Source organism: Cherax quadricarinatus, chromosome 19 (assembly GCF_038502225.1).
Source record: "Cherax quadricarinatus isolate ZL_2023a chromosome 19, ASM3850222v1, whole genome shotgun sequence".
NCBI classification, from domain to species: Eukaryota; Metazoa; Arthropoda; class Malacostraca; order Decapoda; family Parastacidae; genus Cherax; species Cherax quadricarinatus.
This window is the reverse complement of record NC_091310.1, coordinates 27,374,474-27,396,310: the sequence shown is the minus strand read 5'-3', so window position 1 is coordinate 27,396,310 and position 21,837 is coordinate 27,374,474. Positions and strand designations below refer to the sequence as shown.

The 21,837-nt window shown below is 38.4% G+C and overlaps 1 protein-coding gene across 9 annotated transcripts in view; it reads left to right on the top strand.

The window, feature by feature from the left end:
• Positions 1–21,837, top strand: part of LOC128688281 (collagen alpha-1(XVIII) chain) — a 472,640-nt gene that overhangs the window by 368,209 nt on the left and 82,594 nt on the right. For 7 of the 9 annotated variants that reach the window (XM_070086587.1, XM_070086585.1, XM_070086589.1 and 4 more), the window contains 4 exons: positions 7,560–7,732; positions 7,991–8,143; positions 11,255–11,353; positions 11,738–11,752. In XM_070086587.1, coding sequence (XP_069942688.1) covers positions 7,560–7,732; positions 7,991–8,143; positions 11,255–11,353; positions 11,738–11,752 — 440 coding nt within the window. The remainder of the gene's footprint in view (positions 1–7,559; positions 7,733–7,990; positions 8,144–11,254; positions 11,354–11,737; positions 11,753–21,837) is intronic. The other 2 variants (XM_070086584.1, XM_070086590.1) reach the window with 2 other exon arrangements.

Sequence of the window (21,837 nt, the reverse complement as noted above, 5' to 3'; positions counted from 1 at the left end):
ATCATTTGTGTGCTTAACGAAACTTTTATATGGAACTGCACTGAGGGGGTAGAGATACATGTTGCTTACAAGCTTACAATTGAGTGTCATGACCAACAAGCAGTCAGGTTCACCAGGACAGAGTCATTATCCCCTTCCACACACACGCGCGCACAGGAACAGCTCATTTATTTGAGGTACAGAAGCAGTACTAAGATACAGGCTTTCTCTTGACCATTATCAGCTTTGTGTGTGTGTTTGGTGATTGAGCTTCTATTTGTACAGTGGACCCTCAACTAACATCTTTAATCCATTCCAGAGAGCTAGCCTTTAGCCAAATTAGTCATTAGCAGAATTAATTTTCCCCTTAAGAAATAACGGAAATTCAATTAATCTGGTCCAAACAGCCAAAAGTTTAAAAAAGAAATATTTTTTTACATGAAATATACATTTCCCTACACAGAAAACAATGAGACATGCACAGATACATAAATGAATACTAAAATGACACTTACCTTTATTGAAGAGTATTGATGAGTGATGAGACACTGTTGCTAATGCTAATCCCCATTAGCATTACAACAAAACAAGAGTTAGCCTGTCTTTCATAGGCTTGTGTCCTAGGAGAGCCTTTTCCTCCTGAGTAATGTAAGTCCTGTTTGGCATTTTCTTCCAGAACAGGCCTGTTTTTCACAAATTAACACTTGTTGGGGCTGGAATTTTTCAGCTTTGCCATGCCTTATCACACTGTATGCCACTATGATTCTTAAATCTCTCAAACCAACCTTTGCTGGCCTTAAATTCACCAATATGAGCACTAGCTCCAGGCATTTTTTCCTGTTCACCTGGGTGTTAGTCGACCAGTGTGGGTCGCATCCTGGGGGACAAGATTAAGGACCCCAATGAAAGTAAGTTAGACAGTCCTCGATGACGCACTGACTTTCTTGGGTTATCCTGGGTGGCTAACCCTCTGGGGTTAATTGTTTCTCAGTAATTGTTTCTCGTTAAGCCACACCAACAACAGTCTCTCCACATCTTCGAGTAGTACAGCTGACGGTGGTGCAGCAGCAGGTGATGGTAGTACAGCAGCAGCAGCTGACCGTGGTACAGCAGCAGCTGACTGTGGTATGGCATCAGCTGATGGTGGTACAGCAGCAGCTGATGGTGGTACAACAGCAGTAGCAGTTGACCATGGTACAGCAGCAGCTGATGGTGGTACAGCAGCAGCTGATGGTGGTGCAGCAGCAGGTGACCATGGTACAGCAGCAGCTGATGGTGGTACAACAGCAGTAGCAGCTGACCATGGTACAGCAGCAGCTGATGGTGGTACAGCAGCAGCTGATGGTGGTGCAGCAGCAGCTGACCATGGTACGATAGTATTTTGATAGTATTTCTCACCCTTTTTACCACAGGGTTGGCACTAGAAGCATTTATGGGGCCCATGGTGGCTTATTTAGCAGTTACAAGCACTTAAAACGATGGAATAATGCAAAATATATCGCATGTACGTGTGGAATCGACCGCAACGGCTTGTAAACAATGGCACACTGGCTATACATGGAGTGGCTGGGCCTGCTCAGGTGCACGGACATGTTCGGGACGAAAGTCCTTAGCCAAATTTTTTGGCGTTGGTCGAGCCAATATTTTGATGCCAAAAAGTGCCGTTAGCTGATTTTGGCGTTAGCCAATACCGCCATTGGTCGGGGTCCACTGTATTTAATGACTGTGTCCCTGCATGTGTTTAATGATTGTATATTTGGTGATTGCACATACATTTGGTGATGATTGTACATGTTTGGCAATTGTAAGAATATTTGGTGATGATTGTGTGTGTGTTTGATGAAGGCTGTATATGAGAAAGGAAGCTGTGGGAGCTTTGACCCTGGAACTCCCTCCTGGAACTCCCCTCCAGGTACCCATAGTGTGGGCGGCAGTCAAAAGATTACAGAGGCATATAATGGATCAAGAGACTGTACAGAATGAGAAAGAGAAACTGGCAGGAATGGTATGGTATGTTAATAAGACACAGTAGGCAGTTTAATGCATTTTATTGAGATGTTTCATCCACCTATATAAGGTAGATGGTTAGGAATCTTAATTTCTGAAATGTTTACACTTCTGCAGTTTAAAACAGGTGACTACATGCTTTAGAAATAAAGATAGCTAACTGTTGCATGTGTTGCCTACTTACATATGTGTATTTGTCGGTGTTGTATAATAATATAACAATATGCCTGAGGTCTCTTATATACTAGACAAAAGTCTTCTCAATAAAATGCAATAAACAGCATGTCTTACGATACAATGCAATTTTTATTTCTTTATGCAGAACAAATAATGTAGTTGACGTGTAATAAGTGGCACAAAAAGCAACTAATTATGCAATGCATTGTGGGCAAACTAATCCTAATGCTTCAGTGTTACTTAAGATCTAGACACAGACTATTAAGTAGGACATCTTATGCAGTTAATTACAATCATAAATGCAATAAAAAGGTAGCTAATGAACAATCGTATTACATATTAGTATACTGTACGTACTTGGTACAGTAGATAATGCCTACTGCTCCAGCACTGACTTACCTGCCTTCACCCTCTGACACTTTTATAGTTCACTTCAAAGTAGGGGGTGCCTTCATTATGGTGAAGGACTCTTGATCCAAGGAATTGATATGACTGTTTCTTGGATTATAAAAATATTCACGACAAAGGATTAAGCTCGTTGGGGTCATACAGTGCCTGGGAAATAAGAGGTAATCAGGTTTGATCTAAGGAAGTGTGGAACTCAAGTTCCTTGAATTAAACGCCCTTCAGCATTTAGGCATGCCCCTTAAGGGGGTCCCCTTTCTAGAAGAAGTAGGAAAAGAGAGAGAGAGAGGGAGGGGAGAGGGGTCAGCAGGATTCAATTCAATTCAATTCAAAGTTTATTCTCTATAAAGATTACAATGTTGAATTTACAGAATTTGGTTGTTGTGTGATTTACATGTAGTTAAATAATGATTACAGAGTGTACCACTAGAACGCCTAGCATGGCTAGGCATTTCGGGCAGACTTAGTTTAATTCTTTATTTTAAAATATTACAAATTATGAGGTAAGTTGGTATTATGGCTAAGTGACTAAATACTAGTTTGTGAGTTTAGCAATGTGAATGCTTTTGTTTTGGCACAGTACATAGTTTCAGTATTGGAGTATCATAGGATTCATTATTTTAAGATTGAGATTAATATTTCTGTTTATGGTCAAATGGGTGAGTGAAAGTGTGAACCACCAGGTGGTATTCGTGTAGTTAGTTGATGGGGTGTATCAGGGAGATAAGATGTTTTCTAATGGTAGTTTTGAAGGTGATGAATGTGTCTGCAGTTCTAGAGTTCTCAGGTAGGGTGTTCCAGATTTTAGGGCCTTTGACATACATTGAATTTTTGTAAAGGTTTAGTCGGACACGGGGAATGTCGTAGAGATGTTTGTGTCTGGTGTTATGCCTGTGGGTTCTGTCACAACTATCAAGAAAGCGTTTTAGGTCAAGGTTGATATTGGAGTTTAAGGTCCTGTAGATGTAGATTGCACAGTAGTAAGTGTGGATGTACTGAACAGGGAGTAAATTTAGTTCTATGAAGAGTGGGGGGGTGTGTTGCCAGGGATGGGATTTAGTGATTATTCTTACTGCAGCTTTTTGTTGGGTTATTATTGGCTTTAGGTGTGTTGCTGCAGTTGATCCCCAAGCACAAATAGCATAGGTGAGGTATGGAAAAATAAGTGAGTGGTATAGTGTGAGAAGGGCATTTTGCGGCACGTAGTATCGTATCTTGGAGAGGATCCCAACTGTTTTGGATACTTTTTTGGTTATGTGTTGGATATGGGTGCTGAAATTCAGGTTGTTGTCAAGGTATAGGCCTAGGAATTTGCCCTCATTATGTCTGGTAATTAGAGTGTTGTCGATCTTAATGTTAATTTGTGCATCTCCTGCTCTGCTACCAAACATAATATAGTAGGTTTTGTCAGTGTTAAGCGTAAGTTTATTGGCTGTCATCCAAGTCGATATTTTGATCAGCTCCTCGTTAACAATGGTGTTGAGGGTGGCAAGATTAGGGTGAGAGATGACATAAGTCGTGTCGTCAGCAAAGAGAATGGGTTTCAGGTGTTGGGATACGTTTGGAAGATCATTGATGTATATGAGGAAGAGCAGAGGACCAAGGACACTTCCCTGCGGAACTCCAGTATCAAGTGGCCGTGTTGTTGATGCTGTGTCTTTAATGGTAACATACTGATACCTATTAGTAAGGTAAGATTTGAAATAAGCAAGCGCATGGCCTCTTATACCGTAATGGTCAAGTTTGTGGAGTAGGATGTCGTGGTCTACTGTGTCAAAAGCTTTTCTTAGGTCAATAAAAATTCCTAGTGGATATTCCTTATTTTCCATTGCTGTGTAAAGCAGATCTAGCATTTTTATGATTGCATCATTAGTGCTTTTATTTTTCCTAAATCCAAATTGGCAGGGGTTGAGTATGTTTTGTGCTGTTATAAATGAATATAGTCTCCTGTGCACGAGTTTCTCAGAGATTTTGGATAGCAATGGTAAGTTTGATATTGGCCTATAGTTGTTTAAGTCTGTAGGGTCACCACCTTTATGTATTGGTGTAACCCTTGCCATCTTGAGTAGTTTCGGGAAGGTGCTGGTTTCTAGTGACTTGTTAAAAAGTAATGAAATAGCATGCGAAAGGATATGGGCCGCTCGCTTGTACAGTAATGGTGGGACATTAGACAGATTCCCTGAGTTGTTTTTAAGTGATTTTATTATCTCGGTGACTTCCGAGGGCTCAGTTGGTGCAAGATAGAAGGAATTTGGGAAATTCCCATCTAGGTAGTCCCCGGCATGGGCACTGGTATGTGGGATTTTGTTGGCGATATTAGATCCTGTGGTTGAGAAGAAGTCATTTGTCTTGTTAGCTGTGTCAGTGGGATGTAGTGGTGTTTCATTAGGTTTAGTTAGGACAATATTCTTGGTTTTTTTCAGTTTGTGGGTCCCTAGAATCTGAGAGTGTTTTCCAGGTCTTTTTTATATCTCCTCTAGTGTCTGTGAATCTACTGGAGTAGTATAGTTGTTTGGCTTTCTTTATTACTTTGGTGAGAACTGATGAATAGTGTTTAAGAATATCTTTGTGTATTAAGCCCTGTCTATATTGCTTTTCATATTGGTGTATCTTGTCAATGGATTTCAGAATGGTGCTGGTTAGCCATGGGCAACCAAGCCGTTTGTTTGTGATCTGTTTCGTTTTTATAGGACAATGTTTGTTGTATAGTCTAAGTAATTTGTTAAGAAAAATGTCTGTCCAGTCATCAATACCATTGGCCTTGGAGAATTCTGTAGGCCAGTCAACAATCTTTAGGTCAGCTGTGAACTTCCTTATTGAGGCCTCGTCATGGAGTCTAAATGAGACTTTGTTGTATTCAAGTGGTGGGTTACTAATGTTTGTCAGGAGGAAGGTAGGGTAGTGGTCTGTAGTGCTATCTGTGATTATCCCTGATTTAAGGGGGGCTAGTATATTGGTCCATATGTGGTCTATTATGGTTGCACTTGTCTCAGTGAGCCTGGTTGGTTTAGTTATTGTTGGTATGAGAAGTGTGTTGTTCATATTGTTGATGAAATCAGTTACAGGCTGATCATCTAGTAAGCCAAGGTTGATGTTGAAGTCTCCAGCTAAGAGAAGGTGGTGCTTATTCATTTATCTGTTTGTTATTAGTGACTTTAATTTCTCACTGAAATTTGGGATGTTTGTGTGAGGTATCCGGTAAATGGCACTGATTGTTATAGGTGTCTTAAGGTTTTTTACAGTAAAATTAGCAAAAATGTATTCCCCATATTCATCACTAAAGCAAGTGGTGCTAATACAAGATAATTGGTTAGAGTAATAGATTGCAATACCACCCCCAACTTGGCAATTAAAACCTGATTTCTCTGTCACCCAGGTGCTCCATGATCCTTTTGGGTTTAATGCTTCCCTCTTATTAAAAGAATATAGGCCTTAGGGATGTGTGATATCAAAATGGTTGTTTAACACAGATGGGGCTGTAAAGAGAGAGAGAGAGAGAGAGAGAGAGCTATAGGAATAGAGGATATTAAAACATTCCCACAAACAATACAAAGAAGAGCATCATATTGTTAATATAACTAATTTATTATTACTCATTTCCTTCTTTATTAAATGATGTTTATTAATAATATTTATTATTTACATAATACAGTGGAACCCTGAGTTTTGGCCATAATCTATTCCAGGAGCTAGGCCTAAACTCGAAATGGCTGAAAGTCAAAGCAATATTTCCCATAAGAAATAATGTGAATACAATTAATCTGTTCCAGACTTGCAAAAATATTCACTAAAAAAATACATTTTTTGAAGAATAACTATAGTTTAATATACATATAGTACTTAAAACATACATATAGTACTAAATGAGTAATTGAATACATAAATAAACATTTAAAATTACATTTATGTACCTTTATTGAAGACTCTTGTTGGCATCCGGAAGATAGGGAGGAGGAGAGAGGGAGGACGTATTATTGCCTCAACCACTGCCTCCACCACTGCCTCAACCACTGTCTCAACCACTGCCTCAACCACTGCCTCAACCACTGCCTCAACCACTGCCTCAACCACTGCCTCCACCACTGCCTCCACCACTGCCTCAACCACTGCCTCCACCACTGCCTCCACCACTGCCTCAACCACTGCCTCAACCACTGCCTCAACCACTGCCTCAACCACTGCCTCAACCACTGCCTCAACCACTGCCTCAACCACTGCCTCAACCACTGCCTCAACCACTGCCTCAACCACTGCCTCAACCACTGCCTCAACCACTGCCTCCATCACTGCCTCCATCACTGCCTCCATCACTGCCTTCATCACTGCCTTCATCACTACCTCCACCACTACCTCAACCACTGCCTCAACTGCCTTAACCACTGCCTCAACCACTGCCTCAACCACTGCCTCCAATACTGCTTCACTGCCTCTATGAAGTTTCTTTGGGCCCATGGTGGCTTATTTCACAGTCACAATCAATAAACAAGCACTAATCACAATGAATTTATTGTGAAATGTTTGGATGAGCATGCAGGGTAATGTTCACTCAAGGATAAACAAAGTTAGACTGGCTCATGATGCCTGTGTGGGGAGGCACAGGCAGGCAAACAGGTCTGGTACGCTGGCCGAAACACGGGGCAGCAGCCAAAACTCGGGACAAAATTTAGACGATACTCAGGGCGGCCGAAACTTGGGGTTCCACTGTACACGTATATATACACTAAAATGTGTTATTTTAAACATTACATAAATTACAAAATAATGTATATATTTTTTATCACAAGAGTATTTGCCTCTGTATCTTATAAACCAATGAGTTCATCAGTGCACGTAATTATTATTATTATTATTATTGTTGCATTGGAATTACATCTGCCACAGTACACACCAACCATAGCTTCCTCAAGACTATTCATTAGCTATAACAGGTCTTAATCCCAATACATAGTGAATTAGTTGACCTTTCTAACCATATATATGACTGGTTACAGAAGCTGGGTCTGGTCTGCTGGGACCCCCAGGACCCCCAGGTCCCCCAGGACCTCAAGGAATCTCAGGACCTCAAGGCCCCTCAGGGATAACAGGTCTTCCAGGGATCCCTGGGAAACAAGGAGAGGTGGGGTCCCCAGGCCTGCCAGGAGAGCCTGGCCCTCCTGGACTCAAGGTAACAAACCATCCTTTTGTTTTACATAAGATTTCTGACTGTTTCATAATATATACATGTGTTAATAAATGTTTAATGATTCATTACTTCCTAGGTCTGGTTTTGGACTAGCCCTGGTAAACTGGAATGTAAAATTAACCTAAAAAGGAAATTTAAAAAATGTATGGGGCAGTAAATTACTGCAATATAATTATTTACAAAATGAAGGATAGAGGTATGATGTATGACATTCATTTTCTTATTCATATGCTGTACTAGGGTGAGGCTGGAAGACCAGGTGAAGTTGGACCTCCTGGAGCTGTTGGTCCAGTGGGTCCAGCAGGCATTAAGGGAGATCCTGGCCCTGCTGGTCCACCTGGACCCATCACCACAGTGATTCAGCCAGATGGCACCAACATAACTGTTGTCAAGGTCAGTGTATCGCCTTCCTCTGTTACCCCTGGAAATGCTTTCAAAATGTTCATTGTCAAAATTTCAAGATTAAAGAGTTTTTTGCACTCAAGAGAGCTTATAATTATCTTCAATGCCTCATGTACCACAAAATTAATGTTGTTTGATGGGAAATTTTCTTAAGTGCCATAAATGAGTTTATTTAATTAATTGTTAATATCTAGTGAACATTAATATCTAGCATCTATATACATTATGAAAATTATGCCTAGTAATTTTACAGGAAATTGTAAATATGATTCAGTTTCTTTAAAACAATCATCTTCACTATTATGACTGACTTGGTCTTGCCTTCAAATTCTTGTAACTCTTTTCATCCCATATCATTCTCCAAAATCACATAAAAGGCTGCTACTCAAAATTTGTAACAAAAGACAATTAATTTGTGGTACAAACATATTGCTATGAAACTCTTGCTCTGCTGACCAGTCACTGGTAAATGGGACAAATTTATATTGTATGATCAATGTTTGTCAAGTACAGTTAATTATTTATCTGGCAAGCACCTTCTTCACTGATCTGCTGTGCACACCTGTCACCTATTCTATATTCTGTTTGTAATATATGAACATCAGTGTCATAGAAAGTGACTAAAATTCTGGTATGAAGGGTTTATAACCCCCTTTTATATATTGAATTAAAACAAATAGTTTTGTTTTTCTTGGGGTCAAAGTACCCTAGTTGAAAATGGCTGATGTGTTAAAAATATTAAATCTTATTATTTTATATTCATTGAAACCATAATTATTAATGAAGTTAGAGTTGCATTATTCGCAACAGTGGCAATAAGTACTGATAATATCATTTTTTCTCCATGGGGAAGTGGAATAGAATTCTTCCTCAGTAAGCCATGCGTATTGTAAGAGGCGACTAAAATGCCGGGAGCAAGGGGCTAGTAACCTCTTCTCCTGTATATATTACTAAATGTAAAAGGAGAAACTTTCGTTTTTCCTTTTGGGCCACCCTGCCTATTTGGGATATGGCCAGTGTGTTGAAAGAAAGAAAGAAAGATGTCATTTTTATTATTGTATTTTCAAATCAACTTAATTTTGTATACGAAATTAGCAAATCATCTACCAGAAAATATTTTGGCAGTACTATAATCAGGTTCATGAGTTCGACAAGTAACACTGTATATTAAACACTGAGTAGCGCTATCATCAGTTATTAGACTGACACTTTATCTTGAAGCTTGTAAATACTGGTGGTCACTCAAAATCAAGTATGTCTGCCTATCTTGTTTTTACTATTTGGTCAAGACATGTCCACACACACATCATAAATAATAGTACTATTAGTTAAATTACTGCACAAGCAAAGACAGATTTTCAGTCACCATAGGAAAATATTCCAACTTTTAGTAAATGCATTTGACATAAGTAGGAGGTTCATTTTAATCTGTTATGCTATTACATCAGTAAAAAATATGATTTTTTCTGACTGATAACCTGTAAAAGTTAGTAACACATGAAAGCCAAGCAATGTGGCTTATTTCCTTTGGGGTTCTTCCATCTTCTTTCCCAGGATGCAACCCACGGTAGTCACTTAACTCCTATATATCTATTTACTGCTAGGTGATCTGGAGCAGTAGATGTAAGAGATTTGCCCATGTGTCTTGCCTTGCCCAGGATTCAGTCTTGAGTCTTAATGGTTGAAAGTCAAATGTTCTGCCACTAAACTATGAGAGAACTAAAGCAAATATTGAACTCATTTGTACATGCAATATAAATTTGTTCCAGCTGCTACATTGCTACAGCAGCAACCTAGTTCAGAATCATGGCTGCCTTATAGCTTATTATTAACTGTTGTTTAAGGAAAAACCTTCATTTCCTTCACCTAACACTTGCAGGATAATCACTGTTTTTTGCCAGTTGCCAAAGGAAGCCCATCACACATTGATCCTTCTCATTCTGGGAGTCTTGTGAGTACTTTGGAGCATCTGTGAGTATGTTGGATCTTTTGTGAGCACATTGGAGGTTTAGTGAGTGTGTTGTGTCTTTTGAATGTTGAATATTTTGTGAGGTTGTTGGGACTTTTATAGGCTTATTGGCACTTGGCACTTTGTGAGCATATTGGGATTATAAAAAGTTTGAACTTTTGAAGGAGTGTTGTGTCTTTTGTGGGTACATTGAGGCTTGTGAATAGGATAGATTAGTGTAGGTTTTTGTATGCTGAATTTATCATATATTTTTAATCTATTATGATGCCAGTGAATATAGTGATTATGGTAGACATAGTTTGATTGCAGAAGGTCTGTTGTATTTTGTAGAAATTTTGAGTATGCAGGTTTTTTTATGATTGTTTTGGAGACAGGTATCTTATTGCTATTCATCTGTTGTTCACTGGATCTGTTATGAGTATATTGGACCTCTTAGGAGGATCTAGGTATTATTTTGTGGGCATAATGGATTTTTTGTGGATATTATACTTGACTATCTGTATGGTGTATGGTATATTTTTTTGTTTAGCTTATTCGTGAATGTTCTTTGCCTTTGTTAGATATGGTGTATATGCTGTGGTTACATTGCATTAAGAGCAGATGAGAACAGTTGATGCTCCAGTGCACCTGGGTTGAATATACCATGGCTGTAGTGTAGACCTGAAGAAAATACTTTATATATTAGATTTGATGCATTATTTTAATCTCATATTTAAGAAAATATGCATCAAGTTAGAGTTACTGTAGAACATTTGTTAAGGGCTTCTACAATAAATCTCAGCTGTGGAAGTTGGGTGGAACTTTGTGGGATAAATTCCAGTCTTGCAGTGGCTGAGGCAGTGTATCACTTGCCATCATCTATGGAGATCTGCTGAGTACTGATAATCACGTCTTGTAGGATTTTCCTTCATACCAGTGACTAAAATGTGCAGGATATTTCTTGCATTTCATAAAAAACTTTATGGACTGAGCACAAGTGAGTTTCTGTGAAATTTATGACAAGAAATTATAGCAAGGGCCTCAGTTGCGAAGGTTTGTGCATCCAGCATATTAGATTTTCCTAACATTCGGAACTTTGCCCAGTGTGAAAGTCACAGGAGGTGTTGTGACTGACTGCCACTGCCGTGTTGCAGGGTGCTAAGGGTGAGCGAGGCAAGCGAGGCAAGAGAGGTCGTCGGGGCAAGCCTGGGCCTCCTGGGTCTATTGGTGACCTAGGCCTGCCTGGGTGGCCGGTAAGTCTCATCTCTCTTTCTCCTCACCTCCACAAGCCTCCTCACTGTACTCATATATAAAAAATGCAATAATTCTACTGTAATAGAGGTTGAATATCAATAGTTAATGGCATGATACTGCTTCTCCTATACATCATATTTTTAAGTCATGTAAATGCATTCAGGCACAGATGCAGATGTGTGTTCATCATTCTTATCTTTTTTTTTTTTTTTTGTATTTAAGCATATAACAAATTAACCACTACCATAAACTCTAATAATTCTTAAGTAATCATATTATATAACACTTGGCAATATTATTTGTTCTGAATAAATAATTTAACAGCTTTTAAGTGATTAGGGTATGTACTAATGTGTGTATGTACTACTGGCCACGGCACACAGAATGACACAGACATTGTGAGTATAAGACCACCTGCCTCTTAAGCTCCTCACAGCATGCTGTTCATTGCATCATACTACTGCTTTTCTTTTACTCATTGCTCTGTTTTTAATGTTTATTCTTAATTTGTTGAATTGATATTTGTTTATTAATGATCCTTATAGCATTTATAGTAAATAAATATACGTACTGTACACTAGTACATAAGGTCCAACAAAAAATGAGACTAACCCTATAGCTCGGGGAACCAGGAATGGGAGGGGAGAGACAAATAGATGATTGTAGAGCATGTTCTAACCTGTTACAGTGAGACAAGGCTCAACTCTATTGCTTCACACAGTACGATTGGATGCATGTTTAGATATAGATGTTTTCTTACCCTCAGTCAGAAAATGTTGGAGTGCAAAGGTGAACAGCTAGTTAGCATCAAGTTTCCTGTGAAACTGAGGAAATCCACAATGGAAATTTTTCAATTATTAACCGAGGCTTATGGTGAAGAGTGCACGTCTAGTGCACATGTTTTCAAATGGCACAAATGATTTTCAGAAGGGTGATCATCATCAAAGATGATGATCGCCCAGGCCACCCACTCACACCAGTTACAAGTGACAACATTGAAAAAAGTGCAAGATGTGATTCAAAAAGACAGAAGGTTAGGTATTCGAGCAGTAGCTGAGAAAGTTCATTTGGACAGGGAAAAGTGTTCAGTGCATTCTAACAAAATTGCACAAATGCATGAGAAGGAAATGACCAGAATTGTGGAGAAACAGATGGATTTTGCATCAAGACAACATGCCAGCCCACATAGCTTTATCTGTGAAGCAATATTTAGCTAATAAAATATCACTGTGCTTGAGCACCTACCCTATTTGCCAAACCTGGCTCCCTGCGACTTCTGCCTCTTCTGAAAGATCAAGTCAGTGTGCAAAGGAACCCAATTTTTGTGGGTAGAAGGTGTGAAAGCAAAAATGACGGAGATCTTCAACAGCCTTTCAGAAAATGATCTGTGGAATTGCTTTGAACATTGGCAGCATCATATGCAGCTATGTCAACTCAGAAGGGAACTATTTTGAAGGTGATTGTAATGGATTTTCTAAATTTGTTAAATAAAAAGAATTACAGACACCATCATGTTTTTTGGGTTGGACTTCATATATTTTTATTATTTTCTTTATTATCACACTGGCCGATTCCCACCAAGGCAGGGTAGCCTGAAAAAGAAAAACTTTCACCATCATTCACTCCATCACTGTCTTGCCAGAAGGGTGCTTTACACTACAGTTTTTAAACTGCAACATTAACATATATAGTATGTTTATGCATTTTTCAACTTGAAGCATTTTTTAATAAGTATGTATTGCTTAAAATTCAGCAGGTATTAAACATTATTTAGTAAGAGATTTTTTTTAATGAGGAGGCAGATGACTGCTGACAACTTGAGGGAAATTGACACAAATGTGTTAACACCTTTATTGAAGATGTTTTGTTCCTTGGACCTTATTGAATTCAAATATGAGGAAGATATGTATACAGTGGACTCTCAATTTTCAATTGTTCCAGAAATCGAGTAATTTGGATTTAGAGTACTTTTTTCAGTGAAATTTCATCCCGAATTTCAAGCATCCTCTCAGAAATTGAGTATTTGAGATGCATCCACCTTGTCGGCGATGCCACTTCCTCACATGTATCACACTCAGTCTGTCTGTCTCTTGTTGAGTAAGGAATACTGTGCACATTCATCCATTCATTTTGGTGCTTGTTTATTGACTGTGACTGTGAAATAAGCCGCCATGGGGGCCAAAGAAAGTTCAAAATGCCACTCCTTCGGTAAAGAAAGTGAGAAACACGAGTGGGATTCCCCTTTCAAACAATAAATCCTCCCTCTCTCCTCCCTGTCTTCCATACACCAACAAGAGTCTTCAATACAGGTATGTAATGTTTATACTATTTATTTATATTTATTTATCATTGTTTTGTGTATGTAAAACTATAGTTAATCTTTAAAAATGAATTTTTTGTGAATACTTTTGGATGTCTGGAATGGATTAATTGGATTTACATTATTTCTTATGGAAAATATTAATTCGGTTTTCGAGCATTTCAGATTTAGAGTAACCTTCTGGAACAGATTAAGCTCGAAAACCGAGGGTTCACTGTATACAGTGGAACCCTGGATTTCACATGCACTGGATATTGGACTTTTCAGATTTCAGACACTTTTTTGTACGAAACTTTGCTTTGAATTTCGAACCTAGTCCCAGGAATCGCATGTATCAGATGCTTCCACCCGCCAGGATGCTGCTTCAGTCTGGCTCTGTCACTGGTTGAGTGAGCATTCAACCAAAACATTTCACAATTTTTGTGCTTGTTTATTGATTGTGACTGTGAAATAAGCCACCATGGGCTTATTTCGCCACCTAGTACCAGCCCTTTGGTAATGGGCTGAGAGAGAGGGGAGAATGTGCCTTCTTCAGTGATTCTATGATATGTACAGCACTAAAGCAGCAGGAGTTGATAAAGGCTATAGTGCCAGCCAGCAATAAAGTGTAACATTAACAGTGTAACAAGTAAGTTAAGCGATTAAGCAATAGAAAAAGGATGACACGAAACTAAATCTTCCAATTTTGTTGGAGGTATATAGGGCCACTGACAACATATGCCGCTCTGCGTATCTTCCACCACCCTAAACTTCTGCCAGCATCTCATTAACCAGTTTATTTCTTTATATTCTCCACAATGACCACTTTATTTCCTTACATTCTCTATTATGTTTTTATACAATACAGTAGACCATTATTTAGCACGAGTTTATTTGGCACAATTTGAGTATAGCACGATTGAAGAATTGTGGCACAATTTTATGTAACAAGTCGTATGATGAATTTAACATGGTTCAGTTTGCGGGAAGGTAAAAAAAAACTTCCCTTTTCCTCAAGCAGCAGCCTTGTTGTGGTTCAGCTGGGGAGACCTCCCACCATCCCCAGCCACCCCCCAACACCAACCCACCATCCCAGCATTCGTACTTCATACGTGTCCAGTCCGATTTCTCTGCTACAAGCTTGTGATTGTGAATTGTGTTTTGATCTTTTAATTGCTATATCTTGTATCTAACAAGCAATCATGACACCCAGTAAGCATACCAGTGTTGCTCAAAGTGGCAAGAAAAGGTGTAAAAATTTAAGTCTTAGAAATAACGAAAGAAACAAAGACAATAGATAAGACATCCTGTGGCCATAATGAAGTGTTACTTTGTACACATAAAAAAAGGTAAACATAAGTTTGTGTGACTGACTGACTGCTTACTGAATGACTGAGTGACTTGACTGACTTACTGAATGATTTGACTGACTTACTGAATGATTTGACTAACTGAATGACCTGAGTGACTTACTGAATGATTTGAATGACTTGATTGACTTACTGAATGATTTGACTGACTTACTGAATGACTTGACTGACTTACTGAATAACTTGATTGATTACTAAATGACTTGACTGACTTGCTGAATGAATTGACTGACTTAATGAATGACTTGATTGACTGAATGACAAAGTTACACACTCTAGTGCAACCACCAACTTCAGTACCAGAACCTCTACCATCCACCTCAGACCAGTAGGGCCACAGCATAACTCTCCACTCTCTTCACAATCATCCACAAACACAAGCACCCACAATTTAAGGTAAGAAATACTATTGTTTCTGTTACATTTGTAGTCTTCAACAGTTAACAACAACATAATACATCACAAAAATGAACTGCAATTACATATTTACTTTTATTTTTGTAAGATGTGGAGGCCTAAAAAAAAGTTGTTGGGCTTTTTGGGGGATCTCAGGAACGTAACCCTATTTTTCTCATAAGTTCTTCAGTTCATCTAACACGGTTTTACCTAACATGGTGTTTTCAGGAACGTAACTACCGTGTTAAATAACGATCTACTGTATTTCTTATTTGTAAATTACATACATTGTTTCAGTGTAACTAGTGGTGTTTCAGTGTGTTTAGTGGTGGTGGCTGCACACCACTGTACGGCTTATGCTGTCAGTGGCCCTGATTAACCCACCACCACCACTAATCACATACATAATGACATATTTTATTCATTCTAGAGTATATATATCATGTTTCTATGTTATTAATATTGTTTATTATGTCATATTAGATGAATTGTGATAGATAAATAAGCCATAGAGTTGATATTAGCATCATATTTAAGTATTTTGTCCTGTCTCCAAACATTAAACTCTCCTCCCTCCATATGCCAACAAAAATCTTCATTAAAGATAAAAGTGATGTTAAATGTTCATTTATCCATTTCTTTAGTGCTTTATATATATTTCTCTTTGTTTTCTGTATGCAAAACTATAGTTATTCTTTAAAAAATATATTTTTTTGTTAATATTTTAGGGTGTGTGAAATGGATTAATTGAATTTACACTATTTCTTACCGGAAATATTACTTTGGTTGTTGCACTATTCAGATTTAGAATGACCTTCTGGAACAGATTAAGTAAGATATATATATAGTGCTTTACACTACAGTTTAAAAACTGTAGTGTAAAGCACCCTTCTGGCAAGACAGTGATGGAGTGAATGATGGTGAAAGTTTTTCTTTTTCGGGCCACCCTGCCTTGGTGGGAATCGGCCAGTGTGATAATAAAAAAAAAATAATAATAATAATATATATATATATATATATATATATATAATATATATATATATATATTGTAGGTAGTAGGTTGGTAGACAGCAACCGCCCAGGGAGGTACTACCGTCCTGCCAAGTGAGTGTAAAACGAAAGCCTGTAATTGTTTTACATGATGGTAGGATTGCTGGTGTCCTTTTTTCTGTCTCATGAACATGCAAGATTTCAGGTACGTCTTGCTACTTCTACTTACACTTAGGTCACACTACACATACATGTACAAGCACATATATACACACCCTTCTGGGTTTTCTTCTATTTTCTTTCTAGTTCTTATTCTTGTTTATTTCCTCTTATCTCCATGGGGAAGTGGAACAGAATTCTTCCTCCGTAAGCCATGCGTGTTGTAAGAGGCGACTAAAATGCCGGGAGCAAGGGGCTAGTAACCTCTTCTCCTGTATATATTACTAAATGTAAAAGGAGAAACTTTCGTTTTTCCTTTTGGGCCACCCCGCCTCGGTGGGATACGGCCGGTGTGTTGAAAGAAGAAGAATATATATATATATATATATCTAGGTAGTAGGTTGGTAGACAGCAACCGCCAAGGGAGGTACTACCGTCCTGCCAAGTGAGTGTAAAACGAAAGCCTGTAATTGTTTTACATGATGGTAGGATTGCTGGTGTCCTTTTTTCTGTCTCATGAACATGCAAGATTTCAGGTACGTCTTGCTACTTCTACTTACACTTAGGTCACACTACACATACATGTACAAGCACATATATACACACCCTTCTGGGTTTTCTTCTATTTTCTTTCTAGTTCTTATTCTTGTTTATTTCCTCTTATCTCCATGGGGAAGTGGAACAGAATTCTTCCTCCGTAAGCCATGCGTGTTGTAAGAGGCGACTAAAATGCCGGGAGCAAGGGGCTAGTAACCTCTTCTCCTGTATATATTACTAAATGTAAAAGGAGAAACTTTCGTTTTTCCTTTTGGGCCACCCCGCCTCGGTGGGATACGGCCGGTGTGTTGAAAGAAAGAAGAGATATATATATATATTATATATATATATATTATATATATATATATATATATTATATATATATATATATATACTATATATATATATATATATATCTTTCTTGCTTTCAACAAACTGGCTGTATCCCACCGAGGCGGGGTGGCCCAGAAGGAAAAATGAAAGTTTCTCCTTTTACATTTAGTAATATATACAGGAGAAGAGGTCACCAGCCCCCCCGCTCCTGGCATTTTAGTCGCCTCCTACAACATGTATGGCTTACAGAGGAAGAATTCTGTTCCACTTCCCAATGGAGGTAAGAGGAAATAAACAAGAACAAGTACTAGTAAGAAAATAGAAGAAAACCCAGCAGGGTGTGTATATATATGCTTGTACATGTATGTGTAGTGTGACCTAAGTGTAAGTATTATTACTTTTCCTTTTATATCCATGGGGAAGTGGAATAAGAATCTTTCTTCCGTAAGCCATGCATGTTGTAAAAGTCAACTAAAATGCCGGGAACAATGGGCTGGTAACCCCTTTTCCTGTAATAATTACTAAAAAGAATAAGAAGAAAATTGTCAAAGTGGGAAGTCCGAATGTGCGTAGATGTTGTGCAAATGATAAGAAAGAGATGATTGTGGATGTTATGAATGAGAAGAAGCTGGATGTCCTGGCTTTAAGTGAAACAAAGCTGAAGGGGGTAGGAGAGTTTCACTGGAGAGGAATAAATGGGATTAGGTCAGGGGTTTCAAATAGAGTTAGAGCTACAGGAGTAGCAATAATGTTGAAGGATAAGTTATGGCAGGAAAAGAGGGACTATAAATGTATTAATTCAAGGATTGTGGAGTAAAATAAAGGTTGCATATGAAAAGTGGGTTATCGTAAGCGTATATGCACCTGGAGAAGAGAGAAGTGTAGAGGAGAGAGAGATTTTGGGAAATGTTGAGTGAATGCATGGGGAGTTTTGAACCAAGTGTGAGAGTACTTGTGGTTGGGGATTTTAATGCTAAAGTGGGTAAAAATGTTGTGGAGGGAGTAGTACGTAAATTTGGGGTGCCAGGGGTAAATGAAAATGGGGAGCCTTTAATTGAGCTATGTGTAGAAAGAGGTTTGGTAATAAGTAATACATATTTTATGAAGAAGAGGATAAATAAATATGCAAGGTATGATATAGCACGTAATGAAAGTAGTTTGTTAGATTATGTATTGGTTGATAAAAGGTTGATGGGTAGGCTCCAGGATGTACATGTTTATAGAGGGGCAACTGATATATCGGATCATTATTTAGTTGTAGCTACAGTTAGAGTAAGAGGTAGATGGGAAAAGAGGAAAATGGCAACAACAAGCAAGAGGGAGGTAAAAGTGTATAAACTAAGGGAGGAGGAAGTTCGGGTGAGATGTAAGCAACTATTGGCAGAAAGGTGGGCTGTGCAAGTATGAGGAGTGGGGGGGGGGGGTAGAAGAGGGTGGGAATAATTTTAAAAATGCAGTATTAGAATGTGGGGCAGAAGTTTGTGGTTATAGGAGGGTGGGTGCAGGAGGAAAGAGGAGTGATTGGTGGAATAATGAAGTAAAGGGTGTGATAAAAGAGAAAAAGTTAGCTTATGAGAGGTTTTTACAAAGCAGAAGCATTATAAAAAGAGTAGAGTATATGGAGAGTAAAAGAAAGGTAAAGAGAGTGGTGAGAGAGTGCAAAAGGAGAGCAGATGATAGAGTGGGAGAGGCACTGTCAAGAAATTTTAATGAAAATAAGAAAAAATTTTGGAGTGAGTTAAACAAGTTAAGAAAGCCTAGAGAACAAATGGATTTGTCAGTTAAAAACAGAGTAGGGGAGTTAGTAGATGGGGAGATGGAGGTTTTGGGTAGATGGTGAGAATATTTTGAGGAGCTTTTAAATGTCGATGAAGAAAGGGAAGTGGTAATTTCATGCACTGGCCAGGGAGATATACCATCTTTTAGGAGTGAAGAAGAACAGGATGCAAGTGTGGGGGAGGTGTGTGAGGCATTACATAGAATGAAAGGGGGTAAAGCAGCTGGAACTGACAGGATCATGATAGAAATGTTAAAAGCAGGGGGGGATATAGTGTTGGAGTGGTTGGTATTTTTCTTTAATAAATGTATGAAAGAGGGGAAGGTACCTAGGGATTGGCGGAGAGCATGTATAGTCCCTTTATATAAAGGGAAGGGGGACAAAAGAGATTGTAAAAATATAGAGGAATAAGTTTACTGAGCATACCAGGAAAAGTGTACGGAAGAGTTATAATTGAAAGAATTAGAGGTAAGACAGAATGTAGGATTGCCGATGAGCAAGGAGGTTTCAGAGTGGGTAGGGGATGTGTAGATCAAGTGTTTACATTGAAGCATATATGTGAACAGTATTTAGATAAAGGTAGGGAAGTTTTTATTGCATTTATGGATTTAGAAAAGGCATATGATAGAGTGGATAGGGGAGCAATGTGGAAGATGTTGCAAGTACAGTGGACCCCCAGTTAACGATAAGTATTTTTTTCATTCCAGAAGTATGTTCAGGTGCCAGTACTGACCGAATTTGTTCCCATAAGGAATATTGTGAAGTAGTTTAGTCCATTTCAGACCCCCAAACATACACGTACAAACGCACTTACATAAATACACTTACATAATTGGTCGCATTGGGAGGTGATCATTAAGCGGGGGTCCACTGTATATGGAATAGGTGGTAAGTTACTAAATGCTGTAAAGAGTTTTTATGAGGATAGTGAGGCTCAGGTTAGGGTGTGTAGAAGAGAGGGAGACTACTTCCCAGTAAAGGTAGGTCTTACACAGGGATGTGTAATGTCACCATGGTTGTTTAATATATTTATAGATGGGGTTGTAAAAGAAGTAAATGCTAGGGTGTTCAGGAGAGGGGTGGGATTAAATTATGGGGAATCAAATACAAAATGGGAATTGACACAGTTGCTTTTTGCCGATGATACTGTGCTTATGGGAGATTCTAAAGAAAAATTGCAAAGGTTAGTGGATGAGTTTGGGAGTGTGTGTAAAGGTAGAAAGTTGAAAGTGAACATAGAAAAGAGTAAGGTGATGAGGGTATCAAATTATTTAGATAAAGAAAAATTGGATATCAAATTGGGAAGGAGGAGTATGAAAGAAGTGAATGTTTTCAGATATTTGGAAGTTGACGTGTCAGCGGATGGATTTATGAGGGATGAGGTTAATCATAGAATTGATGAGGGAAAAAAGGTGAGTGGTGCATTGAGGTATATGTGGAGACAAAAAAAAGTTATCTGTGGAGGCAAAGAAGGGAATGTATGAAAGTATAGTAGTACCAACTCTCTTATATGGGTGTGAAGCTTGGGTTGTGAATGCAGCAGCGAGGAAGCGGTTGGAGGCAGTGGAGATGTCCTGTCTAAGGGCAATGTATGGTGTAAATATTATGCAGAAAATTCTGAGTGTGGAAATTAGGAGAAGGTGTGGAGTTAATAAAAGTATTAGTCAGAGGGCTGAAGAGGGGGTTGTTGAGGTGGTTTGGTCATTTAGAGAGAATGGATCATCCTCGAAAAGGTTGGAAGGAAGGAGTAAGGGAAGTTTTGTGGGTAAGGGGCTTGGACTTCCAGCAGGCGTGCATGAGCGTGTTCGATAGGAGTGAATGGAGACTAATGGTATTTGGGACCTGACAATCTGTTGGAGTGTGAGCAGGGTAATATTTAGTGAAGGGATTCAGTGAAACTGGTTATTTTTATATAGCCGGACTTGAGTCCTGGAAATGGGAGGTACAGTGCCTGCACTCTAAAGGAGGGGTTTCAGGATATTAGCAGTTTGGAGGGATATGTTGTGTCTCTTTATACGTATATGCTTCTAAACTGTTGTGTTCTGAGCACCTCTGCAAAAACAGTGATTATGTGTAAGTGAGGTGAAAGTGTTGAATGATGATAAAAGTATTTTCTTTTTGGGGATTTTCTTTCTTTTTGGGTCACCCTGCCTTGGTGGGAGACGGCCGACCTGTTAAAAAAAATGTATGTGTGTGTGTATATATATATATATATATATATATATATATATATATATATATATATATATATATATATATATATATATATATATATATATATATATATATATATATATATATATATATATATATATATATATGTATTTTTTTTTTTTTTTTTTTTTTTTCAACAAGTCGGCCGTCTCCCACCGAGGCAGGGTGACCCAAAAAAGAAAGAAAATCCCCAAAAAGAAAATACTTTCATCATCATTCAACACTTTCACCACACTCGCACATTATCACTGTTTTTGCAGAGGTGCTCAGAATACAACAGTCTAGAAGCATAAACATATAAAGATACACAACATATCCCTCCAAACTGCCAATATCCCAAACCCCTCCTTTAAAGTGCAGGCATTGTACTTCCCATTTCCAGGACTCAAGTCCGACTATATGAAAATA